At 42.8% G+C, this 21,857-nt stretch overlaps 2 protein-coding genes across 5 annotated transcripts; one reads left to right on the forward strand and one right to left on the reverse strand.

Annotated features, from left to right (window-relative positions):
- Window positions 1-8,174: 8,174 nt before the first annotated feature.
- On the reverse strand, window positions 8,175-14,211 carry dcun1d4 (DCN1, defective in cullin neddylation 1, domain containing 4 (S. cerevisiae)). Of its 4 annotated transcripts, none has more exons than XR_011178306.1 (11): window positions 12,800-12,870; window positions 12,668-12,707; window positions 12,363-12,450; window positions 12,055-12,143; window positions 11,880-11,950; window positions 11,390-11,481; window positions 11,114-11,222; window positions 10,582-10,686; window positions 10,389-10,491; window positions 10,175-10,300; window positions 8,175-9,929 (listed from the first exon to the last, which is right to left on the reverse strand). XR_011178306.1 is itself a non-coding variant. In XM_069150708.1 (11 exons), the coding sequence occupies exons 1-11, from the start codon at window positions 14,194-14,196 to the stop codon at window positions 10,245-10,247; spliced, it is 843 nt and encodes a 280-aa protein (XP_069006809.1). In that variant the 5' UTR covers window positions 14,197-14,211; the 3' UTR covers window positions 8,175-10,244. The 4 variants fall into 4 exon arrangements, 3 of the variants coding, with proteins under 3 accessions (XP_069006809.1, XP_069006807.1, XP_069006808.1); XM_069150708.1 differs by adding an exon at window positions 14,178-14,211 and having other exon boundaries at window positions 8,175-10,300; XM_069150706.1 differs by adding an exon at window positions 13,812-14,089 and having other exon boundaries at window positions 8,175-10,300.
- Window positions 14,212-17,609: 3,398 nt separating this feature from the next.
- ociad2 (OCIA domain containing 2) lies at window positions 17,610-20,350 on the forward strand. The gene is made up of 7 exons (XM_069149952.1): window positions 17,610-17,789; window positions 17,880-17,964; window positions 19,118-19,171; window positions 19,294-19,341; window positions 19,429-19,567; window positions 19,946-20,020; window positions 20,258-20,350. Exons 1-6 carry the CDS (start codon window positions 17,697-17,699, stop codon window positions 20,010-20,012), a joined length of 486 nt encoding a protein of 161 aa, XP_069006053.1. The 5' UTR covers window positions 17,610-17,696; the 3' UTR covers window positions 20,013-20,020; window positions 20,258-20,350.
- Window positions 20,351-21,857: the final 1,507 nt, after the last annotated feature.

Here is a 21,857-nt window from a genome sequence, read left to right on the forward strand (position 1 = left end):
TGGTATAAAAAGCAGCTAAATTAAATAACTCCACACATCATAATCGCAAAATCTTAGACATCAGTCATTATCGCTGATAACATTCCCCACGAGAAGGAACTCATACTACACACATGAATTATGTGCAGCACAGAGTTCACAATATTACCACACCCAGTATGTTTTAAAGTTAAATAGTTACTGGACATGTCTGCTATTGGCCACACACCCATGATGTACTGTAGTATCTCTGTGGAGTGTACAAAGTGAGTGACACAAAATTACATATGGAGTTGAACCATACAGTTAGTACTATAATGCTCTGAGCATGTTCCATCTTAGAAACAAAGTAAAGTTGAATTAAATCAGACTTGATGTTGTCTTGACGTGATTGCGCACGTGAAACGTGTGTTGCCCATGGGAAAACGTGGTTTTGGAACATTTTCTTGGTGTAAAGTGTGAAGCTTGTGGATTCCCATGTGAAAATGTATTTTTCCCATGTTTATCATATGTTGCAACATGTGCTCGTGTTTTTTTTTTTTTTTTTAACGAGATCCACCTCATGGTCTTACTGTTTTCCAAATTCTCCGTAAAAAGGCAGCCTGAGGTCTTTTCTCCTTAGTGGAATAAAACAATATATGATTCTCATAAACAAACCCTGCCACTGATATCCTTCATCTTTTGTACTTTGCTCCATGCAGACATGATTGAGCCTCTCCAGATAATGACACTGTACAAGCCTTTAGCCAGTCACACTTTTTATTGACATTCCAGTGGCTCAGAGAAAAGGTGTAAACATGCAATCCTCCTTTTCCCCTGTATCACTGTGTTTCACAGAACTCCCTCCGCTCGGCTGAACGTGTGCGTGTTACAGAGAAAAGCATTCACTATGGTTCTTTTAAAAGGCATGCGCAAACTGCCCATTTACTTAGCGAGAGCTATGTTGACACTCATAGACTTGGTCCTGTTTGGTATTCAGATCACAGAACCTGCAGTGCCTCTCTAATGAAGCACGGACCCACAGTGCCTCGCTTTAGCCCGGCAGTCTTGGGGAGATTGTCTTCTGAAAAGGAGGAGACAGCAGGAAAATTCTCTGCCCCTAATTAGTCAGATTGTGAGAGTGTTCACTGTGGAAATAAGACGCGATAATCTGGATTCGTATTCCAGGGATGAGGTGCACATTGATTTACTATCTCAGAGACATGACTGTAGTTCATATTATATCATCTCAGCACTGAAAATACCACAGGCCGGCAAACAAATTGACTTCATAGCTAAAAATAAGCAGTTTTTCACCTTGCAAATCACAGTGAACAATGAGCAGAAGTGCAGGCCCAAGAGGACAAGACAAAGACCGACCTGTTATTATAACAGAAAACCTGCAACATACAATGCATTCCTTGCTCCTCCATGGTTATTTCTGAGTCCTAATTACAGCTCTTATTTTCTGTCATCCAGGCCTGGAAGGTGTTGAGTCCTTACAGGTTCTGCAGCTCTCCTTCAACAGGATCTCGACTCTGCAACCAGGAGACCTCAACGGCCTTCGACTGCTAAAAGAGCTAGACTTAAAACACAACCTCATCTCGAGTCTCCATCCTCAGATGTTCCAGGATTTAGTGCAGCTCAGGGTAAGACTGTTTTTTGTTCATGTATCATTTTTAGGGAAATATTCTCTAATCAAAAGGAAATGGAAGTTAATTGTTTGGTTTTTTTTTTAGCAATCAAATTATATGTTGCAACATCAGCTGTATGTTATTCTTGTTTCCCCCTCAAAGGTCCTGGATCTGAGCTTCAACATGTTAACCAGCCTTCATCCTTTGATGCACCTCACTCTGCTTAACATTGGGTCGGATGTGAGGCTGGAAGGAAACAAGTGGCAGTGTGACTGCACCATGCGCAGTATAAGGAGGAGGATGGCCTATGACAGCAGCAGAGGCCTGCAGGCCTGGAGCATGGTGTGTGCTTCCCCGTCTATCCTCTCAGGCAGAGACCTGCTACAGTTGGAGGACGATGACCTAAACTGTGTCGGTACTGAAAACAGCCCAGAGCTCCACCAGGATGTGACGGTCTATAGTGGCTCTAAAATACTGCTGTCTTGCTCTGCACAAGGTAACACAGTCAAAATTATGTAGAAGAGCTCAATACATAATTAACAATGTAGGTCAGTTCAACTGCATGTCAATATTGTATTTTTTTTTCCAGACCCAATGTGGTGGACGCCCAACGGTCAAGCATCTGTGAGCCAGACTGATCTGCTCATCCGTGACATCACAGAGAGAGACGCAGGACTGTATGTGTGTGTGTCTGAAGAGCAACAAGTTGTGTCCATTTATAACCTCCAAATCAGTAAATTAAGAGGTGGAGGAAGAAAACCAAGAAGTTTACCCAGAACCATTCGACAAATAGTCCCAAACAAGGCAGGAGAAGAGAGAAATCAGAGGGCTACACAGTCTGACTTGACTCTGGCTGTTTGTCTGTCTGTTTTCATCACATTTTTGATTGCATTTATCCTTGGCGTCCTCGCAAGACCTTGTATTGATGTTCTTTGGAAAAAGGTCACCAAAAAGAAAACCTCTCCTGCAACCAACTCTGTGCCATCTGTTGAACAAAGACAATATGACAATGAGGCCTTCTCCAACAGTGAGGAACCAGAAGAAATAGGAGCTTGCAGGGAAAGGAGAGTCACATTTAGCACCGTAGAATATAGAAACGACCACAATGTACAGTATTATGACACTGTGGCCAGTGGTAATCAGGAAAGCACCAATATGGCAGATATTGAAGATATTGAAAGGCAAGCAGCTGAGGCTTTCAAAAGTAGGAATACTGATGGAGACTCAGGAAGTAAAAACAGCTCAAAACAGAGCAGTCCAGAGGATGAACAGGACGATGGCAGAGATCTGTCAGCTGACTGTCGTACAGGCCACACACACAACATGGAGTTTGAACACATCCCAGATCCTGTTGAGCTGGAGGAGAGAGGAAGCCTGTCGTCACGCTCAGATTCTTCACTATCTGAAAAAGCATTAAAAGAAGACCAATTGATCCAAAGAGACCACACAAGACCCAAGTCTCCTCAGCTGGTAAAAGACTCTGTTCAGCAAACAGCAGACTTCTCCACATCTAATCCAATTCCTGGATTTTCTTCTAAACCCTTTGCAGACTGGTCACCACACACAGAAACCAGAAACCCAACAGACCCTGATCTTTTGGAGGAGAATGAGGAACTATTTGAATTTAGCGATTCTGTCCGAAGCTCATCTGCCCGATCCAGCACTGTGTTTGGTTCTTTTAATGATCCCAAACGAACTGTGCCCTACATTTCAGACAAACAGAAGAGGGATGATACGTCCAGCTCCAGCTCATATATGAGTGAGGATGAGCCTACACAATACACTGTGAACTCTGACCAGGACATTAACCGGGATGTTAGTTTTGGACTTCAAATCCACAGTGGAGATCTAGAAAGGCTGTCAGTGAAGTCTAATCAGGGTGATTATAGAGGTGGCACAAAAAGGCCTGTGGTGAGACCAGATCACTCCTCTTCGTCTGGATCCAGCGACAGTGATGCGGAGACAGTGCAGTGCACAATTAAACAAGACACTGATGATGAGGAGAAGGAAAAATCCATTCATGAATACGATGAGTCAAGCAGGATAGTTACAGCAGAGAAGGAGACCAGAGAGAAATTTACACCTAAGCCACAGACAAAGTGGCGTGGTGTCAGTTTGGTTGTTGCCACTCATGGTAAAAGTCTGAACACCAATGCAACTTCACCACCCGCAGCATATTCATCTTCTTGCAGCAGTGAGAGTGATGCAGAAATCACAAACCTCAAAGTGGAACGCATTCGGGACAGAAAAGGCCAAATCAAGAAACAGTTGGATATCAATGCTTCATTACCATATTCTGATTCATCTTCTGGTGATGAAAGAATGGATGATACAACAAAACATACAAACAGGCAAGAGAACAGAGAGGTGGTCATGGCAGGGCTTGATCCAGATGCAGGGTGGCCTGCTGTAGATCTTCAACATATTCCTCGGATCAAGAGACGTCTAGATATCAAAGCACCATCACCAGCTTCTGACTCATCTTCTAGTAGTGACAGTGAGGATGAGACAACAAAACACACAAAGAAAAATGAACGAGGGGGGTTACACACGACAAGATTTCCAAGTAAAGTATCTCAAACAATGAGTCAAGAACCAGAAACACGGTCACCAACTCTGGAGCTTCGGCAAACTCCTCACATCAAGAGACGTCTAGATATAAAGGCATCATCACCACCCTCTGATTCATCTTCTAGCAGTGACAGTGAGGATGACACAACAAAACGCACAAACAAACAGGAAGAAGAGGAGTTACACATGTCAAGGCTTCCAAATAAAATATCTCCAACAGTAAGTCAAGAACCAGATAGAGGGTGGCCTGCCATAGATCTTCAGCATATTCCTCGCATCAAGAGACGTCTAGATATCAAAGCGCCAACACCAGCTTCTGATTCACCCTGGAACAGTGATGATGAGCCAAAAAAATACATGAAGAAAAATGAACAAGAGGAGTTACATATGTCAAGGCCTCCAATTAAAGTATCTCCAACCATAAGTCATGATCCAGAACAAAGATGGCCTCTCCCTGATCTTGAGCATACTACACGCATCAAGAGACATCTGGATATCAAAGCACCAACACCAGCTTCTGATTCATCTTCTAGTAGTGACAGTGATGATGACACAACCAAACACATCAAGAAACAACAGCATGAGGAGTCAAGGCTTCTAAGTAAAGTATCCCGAACAGTGAGTCAAGAACAAGATGCAAGATGGCCAACCCTGGATCTTCAGCGTATTCCTCAAATCAAGAGACGTCTAGATATCAAAGCACCATCACCAGCTTCTGGTTCATCTTCTAACAGTGACAGTGAAGGTGAAGCAACAGATCACACAGTGGGGCAGAGGCCAGGGAAGTTGGACACTGGAGTGCTCCCATTTCAAGAATCTCAAAGAGTTAGTCAAGATCCAGATACAAAGTGGCCTGCTGTAGATCTTCAACATATTCCTCGAATCAAGAGACGTCTAGATATCAAAGCACCATCACCAGCTTCTGGTTCATCTTGTAGCAATGACAGTGAGGATGAGACAACAAAACACATAAAGAAACAAGAGCTTGAAGAGTTACACGTGTCAAGGCCTCCAATTAAAGTATCTCCGACCATAAGTCATGATCCAGAACAAAGGTGGCCTCTCCTTGATCTTGAGCATACTACACGCATCAAGAGACATCTGGATATCAAAGCACCAACACCAGCTTCTGATTCATCTTCTAGTAGTGACAGTGATGATGACACAACCAAACACATCAAGAAACAACAGCATGAGGAGTCAAGGCTTCTAAGTAAAGTATCTCAAACAGTGAGTCAAGAACAAGATGCAGGATGGCCAACCCTGGATCTTCAGCGTATTCCTCAAATCAAGAGACGTCTAGATATCAAAGCACCATCACCAGCTTCTGGTTCATCTTGTAGCAATGGCAGTGAAGGTGAAGCAACAGATCACACAGTGGGGCAGAGGCCAGGGAAGTTGGACACTGGAGTGCTCCCATTTCAAGAATCTCAAAGAGTTAGTCAAGATCCAGATACAAAGTGGCCTGCTGTAGATCTTCAACATATTCCTTGGATCAAGAGGCGACTAGATATTAAAGCACCATCACCAGCCTCTCGTACATCTTCCTACAGTGACAGTGAGGATGAAATGACAAACCACACAAAGGCAAAAGGGCAAGGAATGACACACATGGCAAAGCCTCCAAATACATTATTGGACACCGTGAAACATGACCAAGAAACACAGTGGTTAACCCGAGATCTTCAACACGTTCCTCACATCAAAGCACCATCACTGCAGCCAGATCGGAGTGTCAGCAGCATGTCTTTGGGCTTTCGACAGTCTGAGTCAAACTCTTCAACAAGTGAGAGTGAGGATGAGAAACGAGACCACAAAACTGAAGTAGAAATGGGACTATCTACCACATCAAAGGCCTCAGAAAAGGAGTTTGTAAGATCTCCTACAGCCCCAGTGATAAATATTTCTCACAGTCCAAAGACAGACCACAACGTCAAATTACAAAAGTATGCAGTTGTTTCAGATGACTTGGGGAACAAACCAACAAATGACAACACCTACACAATGCCAGAGATAAACTCAGATCTTCAGTCCAGGTGGGCCACAATGAGTCTTGGCATCTCCCGCTCCAGAAGGCGCCTCTCATCCGGTACACAAGAACCACCCAATCTGCCCTCATCACCTCCACCTGACTCCCCCTCCTCTTCCAGCGGTCAAAGTGGAACTGTTCGTAAAACCAACAGAACAATACCAAGGAGAAGGGTAGTAGGCATGCAAGAAGTCATAAGCCCAGAGTCATCTCTGATCCTTGAAAACAAACCAGTGAATGTTGGTCCCACATTGAAGGATCAAGATGATAAGTCCATCCACTCAGTAGAGGTTAAAGAGAGACTAAGAGACAACTACAGCCTCTCCACAACTCAAGAAAAGTCAATCAACTTGCAACTGCCTGATTTTTCCTCCAGCAGCAGTGAGGACGAGACGGACCACAGGGTTCCTGACCTGAGCCTTGGTATTCCAAGTAATTCCCCATCTTCTGAAAGTGAGAGTGAAAATGAGGTGAAAGAATACACTGTAAAACAAAGCAGACATGCACCAAACAAGTCAGGAATGATAGATATTGACTCTGTAATCACTTATAATCGTATGATTATGAAAGCTTCATCACCACCTGGGAACTCTCTCTCCCTTAGTGACAAGAATCAAACAGTAGACTACACAAAACAAAGATATACAGAGGCAGAAATTGTAACCGTTGCACAAGAAGATGAGGGAGATGGAAATGCATCTCTTTCCCCACAGAGAGTTCCCAGAATGAGCTTTGGTGATATAGCAAAGAAAAGGATGGAACAGTCCAGCAGCAACACAGAGGCTGACCTTCCACCCGAGATGAGGTGGACAGGTGTTGGTCATCGTCTGGCTGACCTGTCAATCTCCACTCCGAGGAGAAGTCTGAATGCTGCCTTAACATCTCTGGAGCAGACTCCACCTGCAGAGCCCAAACTCCCCTCACTCAACTCCCCCAACTCCTCCAGCAGTACAATTGACATTAGGGTAAAGCAAGACAGCTGTAAATCAGATGTGACACTAATGCATAAATACTCATCTCTGAGTCCCAATAGAGCCTCTCCTGCATCCAGTGGTGCTCTTGATAATTCACTCAGCAGCACAGATGAGACTTTGAGGGCTGTATCTGACAACAGGAGGGAAAGGAAAGGCCTTAGCGCTCTTAAAGCCATGTCATCGGAAAGACGAAGGTGGGACACAAATTTAGATGCGGGTGCATCTCCTTTATTTGATGACCGCGGCACTCAAAAATACACCAGTTTGAGTTATCACAAGTCTGAGGCGGACATCAAACCCCTGTCTAAACAGCCACTAACACAATTAAATCTTTCCTCCGCTTCAGTAGGTGGGGGAAGAACCATGGAGTTGTTGTATGGCGTACCCATGTACAAAAGACATGACATTAAAGAGATGGAACCACTGCAGGAGGCTCCACCTCCTGTCCCCGCAACACCACCACCAGCTGAAGCAGAGGAGCTAACATGGAGATCTCCACAGAGCAGCAAGAAACAAGAGTGGGAGAGGAACAGATCCTATCAGAGAACAAACATGTCAGGAATGGAGTCTTCACTTATGTCAGAAAATCTGGCCACCTATTTTGACCCCTCAAACCCAAACGTCAGTGACGTTTAATCAAGTCAGTGCCTCCTATATAGCAAATGATTGATATTATTGTTTGATCTTAAACTAGCCAGTGAAGGACACAAATATTGTAAATTATATGTACTAAACTTGAAATGAAATGTAAATGCTAAAGATTTATTGCTGTTTGTCCTTATCTTCCATATTTGTTTTGTTGGTGTAAATCGCTTCATTTAACCCCCTCATCATGCCTTACTGTAATGGTCCCAAATTAATAATGCACTTGATGGAGACCTTAATAAAACAGTGTTAACAATTTAATGCAACTCTTCAATTGTAGAAATAGGAAGAGGGATGTCAGTGTTTGGTACCAATGGTTTGTTTTGGACAAACTGATAACTAAAGAGTCCAAATATAAGCCAATAAGTTAATAAACCTTTTTATTTGTGTATAGACATAGGTTATAGTGAAAACAGACATATAGACACTTACATAGTTTACATACATATATACAGTTGGGACAAGGCTGTTCATCCTCCTGCATTGTAATGGGAAAATACTAAAACACCGATCTCTACACAGTATTTGGTAAGCAATCCAACTACTACTTCAATCTTTGTTTATGCTGATGATCGAGACAACAGGGGTTTTCACATAGCTTTCAGTTGCAGTGGATTTCCAAGAAGCTGATGTGTATAATCTTCACAACCTATTTCAATCTGTATGTTGTGCGTATCATGACAGTGTGGTGCAAAAGTTGCAAAACAAGTGTCACTTCCAATGTAAAGGATCCTGTACACGGGCCACAGCCTGCTGGAGCTTCACAGCGAGTGTAAGGAGGTGTACGATGGGCTAAAATGCAGGAGGGAACCCCTGTTCCACCGTGAGGTTACAGGTGTGTTCCAGGTCTTAATAGACACAATCATGTTTTTACATCTCAGTTCAAATAACATGACTGTGTCTATCAAATTAAGCACAAAACACTTGCACTAATTTCTGTACAAAACAAAAACATGTTTGAAAAATGTTTTCAAAAAATCTCATCCATTCACAAAAGGCTCTGTTGGGAGCATGCATGCAAATATTAAATCTTCTGACAATTCAGCATCACATCACAGCCAGAGACAAAAATTTATACATGTGTTACGAGAACATTATACTAGGCGAAAAGAACAGCATAGCATCATCACATAGTTCCAAACTGTCAGTGTCCACAGTTTTGATTACATCCTACTGTATGGGTGGAACAAAGCAATGCTTTCAGCAAACCTAGTTCCCTACCGAAGCCTACAGGAGCTCATCCTGAGAGGGTCACTGGTCTTCCACTGCAGTTCCATTAACACTGTTAGTGTTGGGAGAGATGCTACTGGCAAGAGGAGACCTGAAACTATCAGTGGACTAAGGAAGACAAACAGATGCCACATAGCAAGACAAAATGGACACCAACTAGCTCTATGTCAACTTATAACACAGCCCAAACAGTCTGAATTCATCCTGAAATAATCCCTGACCACTCAGTGTGTCTGTGTGTGCATGTGTGTGTTGTATGTATTCTCACGTGTATATACATTTGGGTTTGTTGGTATGTGTGTGGTACACACAAAGTGACTTCCATGTTTTGAGGCACAATAATACTCTTACCTACACAACGTAGATACATAAATTGGTCATCAGACCAATAAATGCTGATCAGAGCACTAGTGGCTCACCGCTGTACTGTAATAAGAGTTAGTAAGCAGCAATGCTGATTTGTTTGGTGTTATGAGGTCTGAAGCCTTTGCAGAGGGGGAGGGGGGGTAGCATTAGCTGGAGCGGGGGAGGGGGGGAACTTGAGGGGAAAAGAAATAACTGGCACAAATCAACAGTAAACAGCACAGGCATCAGAAACCTGCAATCAACCATTTGACACAGTGTGCTTCTTGAAGTGCTCTTATCAAACTGAAGATGTGACAAACAATAGTTAGTGCCATCTGTCCAGAAAAGCTCAAGTTCATTGCACAGATATACAGTATAATACTTGAATGTGCCCGGGTCAAAGTGACCCTGTTTAAGACTCAGACACAAAATTATGAATGGTCACTTCCGTTGGTTTCTCTGTGCTGAAGACGAGGGATGACGAGTGGCTCTCCCACACGATACCGCTCTGCTTCCGTCCTCCATGTATGATACCATGTTATCCTAACAGAGACAGCAATATGACATGTCACAGTGAGAGAGAGCAATGCCACTGGGGATTGCTGCAAGCTTGCCCACTATGCAACTTTCCGTAGGGAACTCCACGATGACAGCAGCCGCACCCCTCCCCCCCCCTTTCGCGCCGCAGGGCTGCAAAACCCAGAGCCCCCCACCCTAAGCCCACCCACAACCCCAACCCCTCCTTCACCAGGAAGCACACACTTGTTGCTGCTTTTTGTATTGTTTACTTATTGGTTGTAGATTCTCAAGAGTCGTCGTTGTCACAGTTGTAATTTTCCCCCAATTTTTCCTCTGCAGTTATGACATCTGTCGCTCCTTGTACCATTCCACGAACTCGTCCAACAAAACCGGCCCTGATGAAAGGGCGAGACAGAGATTAGAATAAACCCAAAAACTTGTTATCGGTGTAACACTTGGTTGAAGCTCTACATGGTCACTCACAGGCGCCGTCCTCATCATAGTTACTGAGGTCCAGGTTGATTGTCCTGCTGAACTCTAAAACATTGCACCATTGGTCTTTGTTGATGACTTTGTACTTGGATTGCTGAGGAATAACATCAATACCTCAGATTAATACGCCACAACAGCCCTATGCAAGCTACTGTAAAGAACATGTGATTTGCCACAAACTTACCTCTAGAAACTGATTAAACACAGGAAACAGAGGCCACGTCTTCCCCAGAAGAAGCCCCAACATGCACTTGGCTGTGTTCAAGTCCAAACTCCTCTGATCCTTTTCCTGTCCAATCAAAACAGGCGAGAGACATCGTGAAATCAATGCAACAAAGCAGTGGAGCCACATCATTATCAGCAAAACTAACCCCAATACAAAAAACAGCATGAATTCCCGAACCAACTTCATCATGTATTTGTTCTTTAAACCACCATATAAAAGTGAGTTGAATGCCTCGAGTCATGGCTCAATGTCTCTATTGAATCAAAGCTGCTATGCAAATAGGTTCAACACTTGATAAGTGCTTTACCACGCCAAGTCAACCTGGAAAGTGATCTTGACCTACTTAAAATATCAAGTTTACCAACAATACCAGATTATCAATCTGGTGTATCTGTATATTACAGGGATTCTTCTACTCAGTTGAGATGAGTTAAAACTGATCTTAAGATTGCTCCGTGTGTCTGTGTGTAAAACCAAAAACAAAACTCACCCGAGCAAAATCAAAGGCATATCTATAAATGAGCTTAAAACTGGTGCTGTCATTTAGGACAGATCTCAGGTAGTCGAGCGAATTCCTCAGCCTCTCTGTGGAATCGCACCTGTCAACAGCAGAGAAGAAAAATGCCTAAGAACAAGCTCAACACTTCACCACATGCACAGCTGAGAATGAAGGACACACGGCCCCGAGACAGACAAAACACAACAAGGTACTAATCGATTTTGAAGATGACATTTAAAAAAAAAAAAAAGTAGGTGAGCAACATACTGCAGTGAGCCCATGCCCCTCAGCCACTCCTGAAGGGTGAAATATCCCATACTCTGGGCATCGAGCTTCCAAGCAAGAACCAGCATCACTACCTGGACACAAACCACAAAATAAATAGGAGGCGTGTCAGTCCAGACCATCAATCTTTTCTATATCAAACAGACAAAAAAACAACCACCAACACAAAGATCAACTGTAAACAAATAGTGAGCTTGAGATAAAACTGGGACTGCAAAACTGTGGTTAGTAATTACAGATTTTTTTTTTCCCTTTTCATAATGCTGATCTGCTGAGGTAGATTTTTGTACAGCTTCAAAAATGATGAGAAATGTTGATCATGTGTCACCACAGCCAAAAGAGAGTCTGAAAACTAGTTTGACTGACAGTCAGAGAGAAAAAGTGTGAAAAACCAGCAAAGTGAGGCCACACAGTCGGAACCGAACTGCAAGACTTTTCTAAACATGAAAAAACGAAAACAAAACCTGCTTACATTCTCTGGCTCCACTCCAATGTCCTCACAGAACTTCTCCATGCCTTCTGGACCCACCACGTCGTCATAGCCTGTTTGAGACAGACAAATGAGACGTAGCTTCGAATCCACATGTGGATCGACAAAACAATACGGCACTGATCAGTGGTTCAATGTGAATGCGATGACTGCTCACCTGCGTATTCATAGAACCACTCCAAGCATCTTTTACTAGAAAAGGTCTCCTCCTCTCGGATCTGTGATGTCTCGTGTTTTCTGAAAACACTGCGGACGAAGAGGAGGTTTTAGTCATTTGCTCGGCAGCATTATGACACGCATAGAGCACAGCTGCATGAGTAGTAGGGATTTTAAATGATCTTTTCCTATTGTCAAAATAACTTATCTTTATACACACTTTCATCTTTTATCAGCCACAATAATCAGGGGCGCATGCTTAAATTAGAAACTACATTTATTGAATCTTTAGCAAAGGGGATGTCCCACCTCTCTTGGCGACTTTTCTTGGCCGACATGTCGTCTCCAGCAGAGGGTCTCCTCTTTTTCCTGGGAGGCATGGCTCTGGAGCAGCAGGCTGGGGCAGGAAGTGGGAGACAGAATGTGAGGGGGGGGGGGGGGCGCTTATAAGAAACACAAAGTAGATTATGCAGATTTTCTCAAGCAAAACGTTCATTAGTATCCAAGAGCTGGCAGTATATTTCAGAAGGCAGTAGGCAAGGCTGTACTGCTAATAACTCTGATGACTATAAAAAAAAATTAAAAAAAAACACAAGGACTATCTGCATGGTTACCTGATGGGTGGCTATCCTGTCCAACGTCTTCTGTCAGGTTCTGTCAAAACAGATGCTTGTGATGAGGACACAAATGTGTCACACACACATGAAATAAAAACACACACACACACACAGCTTTTATGTATTTACCAGCCTGTGCAAGGTGTGATGGATCTTATGGATGCTGGCCAGTGTAGTCAAGTGGGAAGTCAGTTGAAAATCTATTTCCACAAAAACATAAGGATAATATCACAAATGTAAACTGAAGCACAGATCCTCTGCTTCCTAATCATGCTTGGTAGAAGGACAAGGGTACGAGAAGGTGACATCATCATGGCAGCAACATGAACCTTAAATTCCATGTAATTGTCGGTCGGCAATCAACACAGACTCCATAGTGCACTCATTACTTTCGCCTGATTTCCAGGTCAGGGGGTTTGCGTTTCAGAAAATATCTCACACGACTGAGGGAGTGACTCCCTGCATTCCTCGAAAGACGTGTAAACTCGGAAATTTTCGATCATGCATGCTACCTTGTCGCCAAACGTCATTTACGCGTTCCCGTCCAGAAGGTGTCACCAAACAGCGATGCTTTGGGTTTATTTCTAGAGGCCAAAACCAGTCGAACCGACACAGAGCCGAGCAGATAGCCCTAGCTGCATACCTAAAATAGCAGTGCAGACGCGCAACTTGCACAGAGTTTACAAAGTATCTAGAGAGTTGGGCGCATGGGCGTTGTAGTCCATTTCCTCTAAAGAGGCCATTGAAGGCTTCGCTCCGTTTGGGATACTAAACTACAATTCCCATGATTTAACAAAACAACTATTTCTTTCAGACCCTTCTACCCCCCAACATTTACACCAACTGATTGAATGCATTTGACATTGTTTTTAAAGAAATCTGACATTACATGTCTCCTGGCACAGATGCATTGCGCAGACGTTTTGCAGCAGCTGATGTAGTTGCCGCAAAACCTGACAGCGCTGCTGCAGCAGGCAATGAAAAATGTTTTAGACAACTGCGTCACAATTTTCATTCTCTGTAACATTCCGCAGCTGACCAGAAAATTGGCCGATTTACAATGGCAATACGCTGATACCAAGTTGGAGCTGAAACGCGCAGTACCTGATCAGTAATGATAAATATGTAGACCACAACTCACCGATTACCATCGAAAACCTTCTGAATTTAAGTAAGACCGGCTACATTTACCCGAGCACCGCTCACGCAACACGAAAAATTAACTTCAGAAAAGCTGCCGTGTCCAAAGTAACGCCCTAAATATCCAAAACAACTGAAATTACACCAGCTACCCTTCCTTTGTTGTCGCCCAAAACAACACTGGCAAATACAAAGAGACCTGCAAATAGCACGGAATTCATGCGTTCTCATCAAATCCTACTGAACCACGGGACAAAAGTAGACGCAGAAACACAAGGGGTCTGTTTGAGTCCCTCCGGCACACGCTGCAGCATCCGTGAAAGGTCGTAAATTGATGCAGAAAAGCCTCTGTAACGTTACTACTTACTTGCCGCATCAGAGTGCATTTTTATGAAACATACAACTGCCTGTGGGAAGTCCGCAGACCGGCCAATAGGCGGGCCTTGTCAACGTAAACCACGCCCCAAGACGATGATTGGAAGTCAGCGTGTTTAGTCTCCGCCTTTTCTCGCTATCTATTGGTCATTCGATGCGTCATGTCACGAGAAGGCGGGGGAAAAAATAGACTCCTCCCATGCACAAATGTGATTGGTCAAGGTTCCCAAACAGGCCGTGCCGTGAGCTTGTCAATCAGCGGGAATTTCCTCGTGCAAGCCTAAAACCAGCCCACGATGAAATGTGATTGGTTGCTTTAGTTATAACATGACCTCCCAATATAATCGCTGCATGGGTTCGTTTAATGTCAACGCGGGCAGGTGGAGGTAAGTGGACGTGCGTTTAGTCACGTGAGCTCCACATTCCGACGGGAATGTCGTACCGGCGGACAGGACTGACTTCTGTTGTCTGCGGAAAGCCCGGATGTTCAAAGGTGTCCTGCCCAAAGTATTGTTTCAGTAAATGCATCAACCGTGAACCCGTGGTGGTCCGGTGACTGGAAATCCTAGTTATTAAACAAAACGAACAGATTCAGAATTATTATTTTAAAATAACAGCAACAGTGTGAGAAGTTATGTGACTTTATTAACCAGTAAACTGTGTGCAGACAACTTAAAAACATTTGATGGTAAATTCATGTTACCTTCGAGATGAAGCTCCGCAGCCTGCCTGATGGGCTGAGCTCTGCAGTGGCTCCGACACAGCTGTGTCCGCGTCTCCCGAGTGCAAGCAGGTCACAAATTAAGCTGTACCTGTTGGAGCCAGCAGGAGTAAAAACTGAGTCAACACTTGTCAGCAGGAGTTTACAGTGGTAGGAAATTAGTGCGTTTACTCAAATAGGTCATTTTCACGGCAGACATTTAAACTGCGAAGTTGTGAAATGGAGCCATCATTAATACACCTGTGCTTCCCCTAAAATAAAGTCAAAAAGTCTGATCTGAAAAAGGTCTATACTCTACTTTTGTAAAATGTATAGGTACTTTATTTGACATTTGATACTTGCAATTTATTTCGGAGGGAAATGTACTTTTAACAATATTTGTCTTTCACTATATACACTGCTCAAAAATAAAAGGGAACACTTAAACAACACATCCTAGATCTTAATGAATTAAATATTCTAGTTGAAAATCTTTATTCATTACTTAGTGGAATGTGTTGAGAACAAAATAACAAGAATGATCAATGGAAATCAAAATCATTATCCCACGGAGGTCTGGATTCAGAATCATACTCAAAATAAAAGTGGAAAAATCAGATCACAGGCTGATCCAACTTCTGTGGAGATTCCTCAAGACAAGTCAAAATGAGTCTCAGTAGTGTGTGTGGCCTCCACGTGCCTGTATCACTCTCTACAACGCCTGGGCATGCTCCTGATGAGACCACGGATGTTCTCCTGAGGGATCTCCTCCCAGACCTGGATCAAAGCATCAGTCCACTCCTGGACAGTCTGTGGTGGACGTGGTGTCGGTGGACGGAACGAGACACGATGTCCCAGATGTGCTGGATTGGATTCAGGTCTGGGGAACAGGCAGGCCGGTCCGTAGCATCGATGCCTTCATCATGCAGGAACTGCTGACACACTCCAGTCACATGAGGCCGAGCATTGTCCTGCATCAGAAGGAACCCAGGGCCCACTGCACCAGCATCTGGTCTTCAATGGGTCTGAGGATCTCATCCCGGTACCTAATGGCAGTCAGGGTACCTCTGGCTAGCACATGGAGGGCTGTGTGGCCCTCCAAAGAAACGCCTCCCCAGACCATCGCTGACCCACCGCCAAACCGGTCCTGCTGGAGGATGTTGCAGGCAGCAGAACGTTCTCCACGGCGTCTCCAGACTCCGTCACGTCTGTCACGTCTGCTCAGTGTGAACCTGCTCTCATCCGTGAAGAGCACAGAACGCCGATGGAGAAGCTGCCAATCTTGGTGTTCTCTGGCAAATGCCGATCGCCCTGCACGGTGTTGGGCTGTAAGCACAGGTCCCACTTGTGGACGTCGGGCCCTCGTACCACCCTCATGGAGTCTGTTTCTGACAGTTTGAGAAGAAACATGCACATTAGTGGCCCGCTGGAGGTCATTTTGTAGGGCTCTGGCAGCGCTCCTCCTGTTCCTCCGTGCACAAAGGAGCAGATAGCGGGCCTGCTGCTGGGTTGTTGTCCTCCTACGGCCCCCTCCACGTCTCCTGGTGGACCGGCCTGTCTCCCGGTATCTCCTCCGTGCTCTTGACACTGTGCTGACAGACACAGCAAACCTTCTTGCCACAGCGTGCATTGATGTGTCATCCTGGATGAGCTGCACTACCTGAGCAGCTTCTGTGGGTTGTAGACACCTCATGCTACCTCTAGTGGTGAGGACACTGGTAAAATGCAAAAGTGACCAAAAATCATCCAGAAAGGATGAAGACAGAGAAATGGTCTGTGGTCACCACCTGCAGAATCGTTCCTTTATAGGGTTGTCTTGATAATTGCTTCTAATTTCCACCTGTTGTTTGTTCCATTTGCACAACAGCAGGTGAAATTGATTCACAATCAGCGTTGCTTCCTAACTGGACAGGTTGATTTCCCAGAAGTGTGATTGACTTGGAGTTACATTGTGTTGTTTAAGTGTTCCCTTTACTGCATTTGTATTAGTGGTAATGAAACATTCTTTTGTTCCACGTCTAATCACGGTGTAGATATGCCCTAATAAAGAACCCAGACCCCAACCTTTGGCTATGGGTGTGTACATCCTATGAGCTAACGTTTTATTTCTCTGCTGAATAAAGCAAATTATACTGAATCAGTGTTTATAACATTTAGGATAATTTTTCAGGACCATTAGATGCATGTGAAGAAGAGAGAATATTTTTGTAGTACAATAACTATTTCAGGTTTAAGGAATATAGGATCAACTTTGTGTTCACTGAGGATGATTAAAGCCAGCCTATGTGAATGAGCATTTAGGGAAACCTTAGGTGACATGTGTGTTGTACAGTGTGTGACATGATTTGTATAAGAAAAAAAAAGAAAATTAGAAGGTTATTATGAAACCATTTCAACTAAAGGAGAGATTGATTGATGTGTTACCTCTTGCCCACATTAGTTTCTGCCATATCGTGAGATTAAAGAAACAATGACTACTATAAATAAAGGTGTGTTGCTCTCAGAGGTGCAGATTGGTGTACAGAGGTGAACTTAACCTGTAACTCTGCAGGCCAGAATGTGTCACCTCGTGTTACAAATGGCTACACATTTATGTTTATGACACAATTCTATATCTTAAGAGTCATTTTATATACCTAGTGTGTTTCATATTGAAGCAGCCCAAAATGGACGGGGCTTCAAGGAGGGCGTGGTTACATCAATAGTCTGGGGCGGAGCCAGTAGAGCTACTTGGATCAGAGGTACTAAAGAGAGGGGAAGTAGTAAGCACAACTCAGAAAGCTGCCCAGTACAGCTCCAACCTCCCGCACGATGACTTCTGAAACAAGTGGACAAACTGCAGCAGTGAAGACGGAGGAGACGACTGCTGCTCCTGGTTCAGCTGCAGGCAAAGAGGGCAGGAAGGTAAGAGGGGGGCAACAAAGGATTTCTACTGGACTGCATGGGCAACTGTGGGCCAGATATGATATGACCTGTCCTTTGTGTCTCTTACAGTGTCCACTGACTGGTCCTCACATTCACAGAGAAGATGTGAGAAAGGTTTGGAAAGAGTGCCAAGAGGAGAGCTTCTGGTACAGAGGTAAAGTCCAACAGACACCTGTACACTTCTCACAAAAGTTTGTAACTGTAGCAACCTCAGGAAGCCAACAAATCTGGTAAATGACTGCAGGTGAGCGACCTGACATGGCTTCTATATTGCGCAAATTATTTGTAGTGGCAGGGGTGGGGTTGGGCTCATCTATCAAGCCCTCATTCACTAAATGCTGTGTGTTGCTTACATTGTTCTCTGAGAAATTCAGTGTAGGGCCCTGAAAAACACTCCCATATGTGGGCACATTAAAAAGGGCATTATTAATGACACTATATCACATCATGATTGTGGTTCAAGCATTTATGCTCTGTCCTTTTCTGTGCTTGTTTTTCCTTTTTTGATTTGAATTCAGTGAAACGTCAGAACCAGGTCTGACTGATCAGACCTTGTTTCAGGTTTAGTTCAACTTGACTGGGAGGGACCCAAAACTACAAACCAATCACAAAATGACCTGCTCCAACAAGTGGAACTAAACTAACAAGGGATTTGGGGATATATCAGTTGTGCACAGCCGCACTGTAGGAAAAGAGTCACCACAGCTAAAGTGAAAGTCTCTCACAAGCTCATGTAAATAGCGCGCATGACAGAAAAATACCGTTCATCTCAGATTAAGATTCCACTAAATGCAAATGATGCATGTTTTATGTGACAACACTTCACTATCTTTAGCCTTTGTCCCACTCCTTCCACTCTTTGAACCGCCATGCAGCTGCTCCCAGTGTTCTCTCATCACGCAGTTATGTAAACGTGAAAAGGCAACAATCGCTACTTCCTGTATCCATACACTTCCTCGAATTAAGTGGCGAGATTTAGTCTTGCCTACTTCACAGGTCAAAATTCAGAACAGGATTAATCCATGACAGGAAGTGACTGTCTTGTCAGGGGAAATAACAGTCTGTGTTAAATCAGCCAAAAAAAAACACAACTGAAAACACCTTTCATCTATTTGTTTTACAGTGAATAGTTATGTTTCTTTTGTCCTGTATCATGGGATCTTTTTCGTCAATTACCTGCCTTTGATTTTGGAGAAAGAATGTTGAGCAGAGGAAGTAACTTACTCCTGATTGTATTACAATAAGTCTCCATCACTGTCTGACTTTGATCAGCTCCAGACCCTCATGTGTTTTATTTCTATGTGTAGCTCTTCCCTTCTCTCTGGGCAGCATGGCCGTCACCGGGGGTCTCGTCTACAACGGTAAAGCACTGACATTCAAAGCCCTATTCTTCCATAATATCATAATGACACAAGTAGAGCAGTCGTTTCTGCTGTAATTATCCCATTTCATTTAAATTAATGTTTGTTTTTACCCCATGCAGGTGTTTGGAAATCATCGCAGCGATTTGGTCCCTTTCCGAAACTAGCAGGTTTGTAACATTCAGTAAATTTGACTTCAGTTTAGAAGTAGCAATGAAATCACTGGTTGTTGACTGAGATTTTTTTCTTTGCTTCAGTTGCGGGTGTCCTTGGTTATGCAGTGGGGAAAGCATCCTATGTTAGAACTTGTCGAAGCAAGTTCCAGGAGCTCGGCCTTCAGGATGGACCTGGATTTGGACCCTGGTCTAAAGGAGGTCCCCATGGTCCGGGACACAGGTGGGGAAAATGCTGAATTTATATTATAATATTATCATATAAATATTATAAATACAAATGTGCACAGATTCTATGAAGACTGACCTTATCATTTTTTATACAACTTACTTTATGTTGATATTTAACAACAAATGGCCAAACAGTTCTTCCTTTAACTTAGTTTAATTTCAACTTGAATTAATTTTCTACCAGTTTTACACCACAAGCCATTGAAACCGTGAGATATCTTAGTGCTGCACCACTTCTAATCAAATAAAACTAAAATGCTGCATTAAAAACACCACCCTCATGCATGCCATACGTCATTTTTTTCTACTCTTTGGATGATGAATTTTCTCCTGCTGCTGCATGTCACTTACCTGAATGTTATCCCTACAGATCCTGCCACCATGTGTGTGAAGAATGTAAGAAAAAAGCTCAAGCAGCACCTGCAGAACAAGTTTAAAGCCACAGGTAAATAGATCATACGTTGACAGAGCTATGAAAACATAGTGTGCACAAGTCTGAAGTCATTTTAAACACATTTAGTGTAAAACTACTTCTTACAAACATGTAAAACAGTTAATCATAAAGAAATCACAGTTAAATGTAATGTCTGTTACACGAGTAATTGTGAGTGTTGCTGCACATTGACACGCATGTTAAAATAGCCTGAATGCACTGCTCATGTTTTCCCTTTTGATTTTTCAGCCTCATCGAAAACACTGAAGCAGTGACTGCCTGCATGGATCGATCACTTTCAGCATTTCTATTATATAAATGCCATAAACATTGCATACGATACACTAATTTGTCTGGAGTATCTTTTTATGTTACATTTAAAAAAAAATTCCCCTTGGGGATTAATAAAGTATCTATCTCATCAAATTTCCACTAGGGGGAGCCACTATCATCAGTTATAGGATAGGAAGGATAGTGTTTCAAGTTTTATTAGAATGAGCACCACTTTATGTGCTGGAGTACAAAATCCATCTTGGGAGTACAACTAAGGTCTTTTGGTTTAATTATCAATAGGAAAGAATAATGCCTATAATAAAAAAAACAAGTATGTATCACTTACAGTGTTACTGCCAGAGCAGATTTTTACAATCATTCCATACATCATATGTGACTATATCATCTAAAGAAAAATATCATCACCATTTCGGACATAAATCTTAAACCTTTTTTTTTTTTTTTTTTTTTTTTTTTTTTTGTACAAAGGATTTAGGATGTACTTTCTTCTCTATAACCAGGAAGTTTAATGTCCTCTTGGAAGATAACTGTCCCTTTAAGGTGTCTAATCATCCAAATACTCCAACAATGGGTTTTATTAACCCTAAAAGTGTACATCACAGAGCCATAGCTCAACACATCTAATTCATTAAGTACCATACACATGTGGTAATGGTCATCTTCTATTGTCCACCAAATAAAATGTTTTAATGTGGGATGGATAGATAATTTCTCTACAATGAGTTACATCAGCTACGGTCTGTACAACAGATTTAAAGATTTGGTGCCTACAGAGGCAAAAAGCTACTTCATGTTTTGTTTTTATATTTGAAATAGTAAAGAAAACGATAGTCCCAATTTTGAGAGTCTGTAGCATGAGCAGATCAGAGACATGTTCTGGATCCCAGCAAACAATCATCATATTCTTAAATAAATCCTTTCAGGCGGGCTGAGGTTGAGGACATGGCTTTTTACCAGGACAGTGATGTGAGAACTGGATTGAAGTTCTCAGCCTTCTTGTCTTCGAGAGAGTTCTCTGGAGCTGATGTGTCAGTCGAGTCCAACACAAGCAGCCCAACTTCCTCTAAATAGATGTTCAAAATGAATGTATTCACCATGATTTCTGACTTTTCGCCCACGGAAATGGAAATTTCATGGTCTTTTCAAACAGCCGTGTGAATCTAAGCTTTCTTGTAGACGATAGCTCATTTTATAAGCATTTTAAAACTGTATAAGCAGATGTTTAATTGTTCAAAGCAGCTATTCTCACATTTATAGATATATGATGTGAATGCTTCATATGAATTGGCACAGTTGTTAACAAACACATAAATATACCTACAAAAAAATAATATTGCTTACAATGAGCCTACTTAACAGTGTGTTCAACTATTTAGTGATTCTCGGTCTGTACAACAGTTTTAAAGATTTGGTGCCTACAGAGGCAAAAAGCTATTTCATGTTTTGTTTTTATATTTGAAATAGTAAAGAAAACTATAGTCCCAATTTTGAGAGTCTGTAGCATGAGCAGATCAGAGACGTGTTCTGGATCCCAGCAAACAATCATCATATTATT

The sequence above is a fragment of the Embiotoca jacksoni genome, unplaced genomic scaffold (genome assembly GCF_022577435.1).
Source record: "Embiotoca jacksoni isolate LCO1_2020_lvr unplaced genomic scaffold, fEmbJac1.0.p SCAF_16, whole genome shotgun sequence".
In the NCBI taxonomy this organism is placed as follows: Eukaryota; Metazoa; Chordata; class Actinopteri; family Embiotocidae; genus Embiotoca; species Embiotoca jacksoni.

Coding starts and splice junctions, on each gene's coding strand:
- ociad2 (XM_069149952.1), top strand. CDS start 17,697: ATGACTTCTGAAACAAGTGGACAAACTGCAGCAGTGAAGACGGAGGAG. Junction 17,965..19,117: donor GGAGAGCTTCTGGTACAGAG/GTAAAGTCCAAC, acceptor TTCTATGTGTAG/CTCTTCCCTTCTCTCTGGGC. Junction 19,568..19,945: donor CCCCATGGTCCGGGACACAG/GTGGGGAAAATG, acceptor TTATCCCTACAG/ATCCTGCCACCATGTGTGTG.
- dcun1d4 (XM_069150708.1), bottom strand. Junction 11,482..11,879: donor TTGGAGTGGAGCCAGAGAAT/GTAAGCAGGTTT, acceptor GTTTGTGTCCAG/GTAGTGATGCTGGTTCTTGC. Junction 11,223..11,389: donor AGGGGCATGGGCTCACTGCA/GTATGTTGCTCA, acceptor TGCTGTTGACAG/GTGCGATTCCACAGAGAGGC.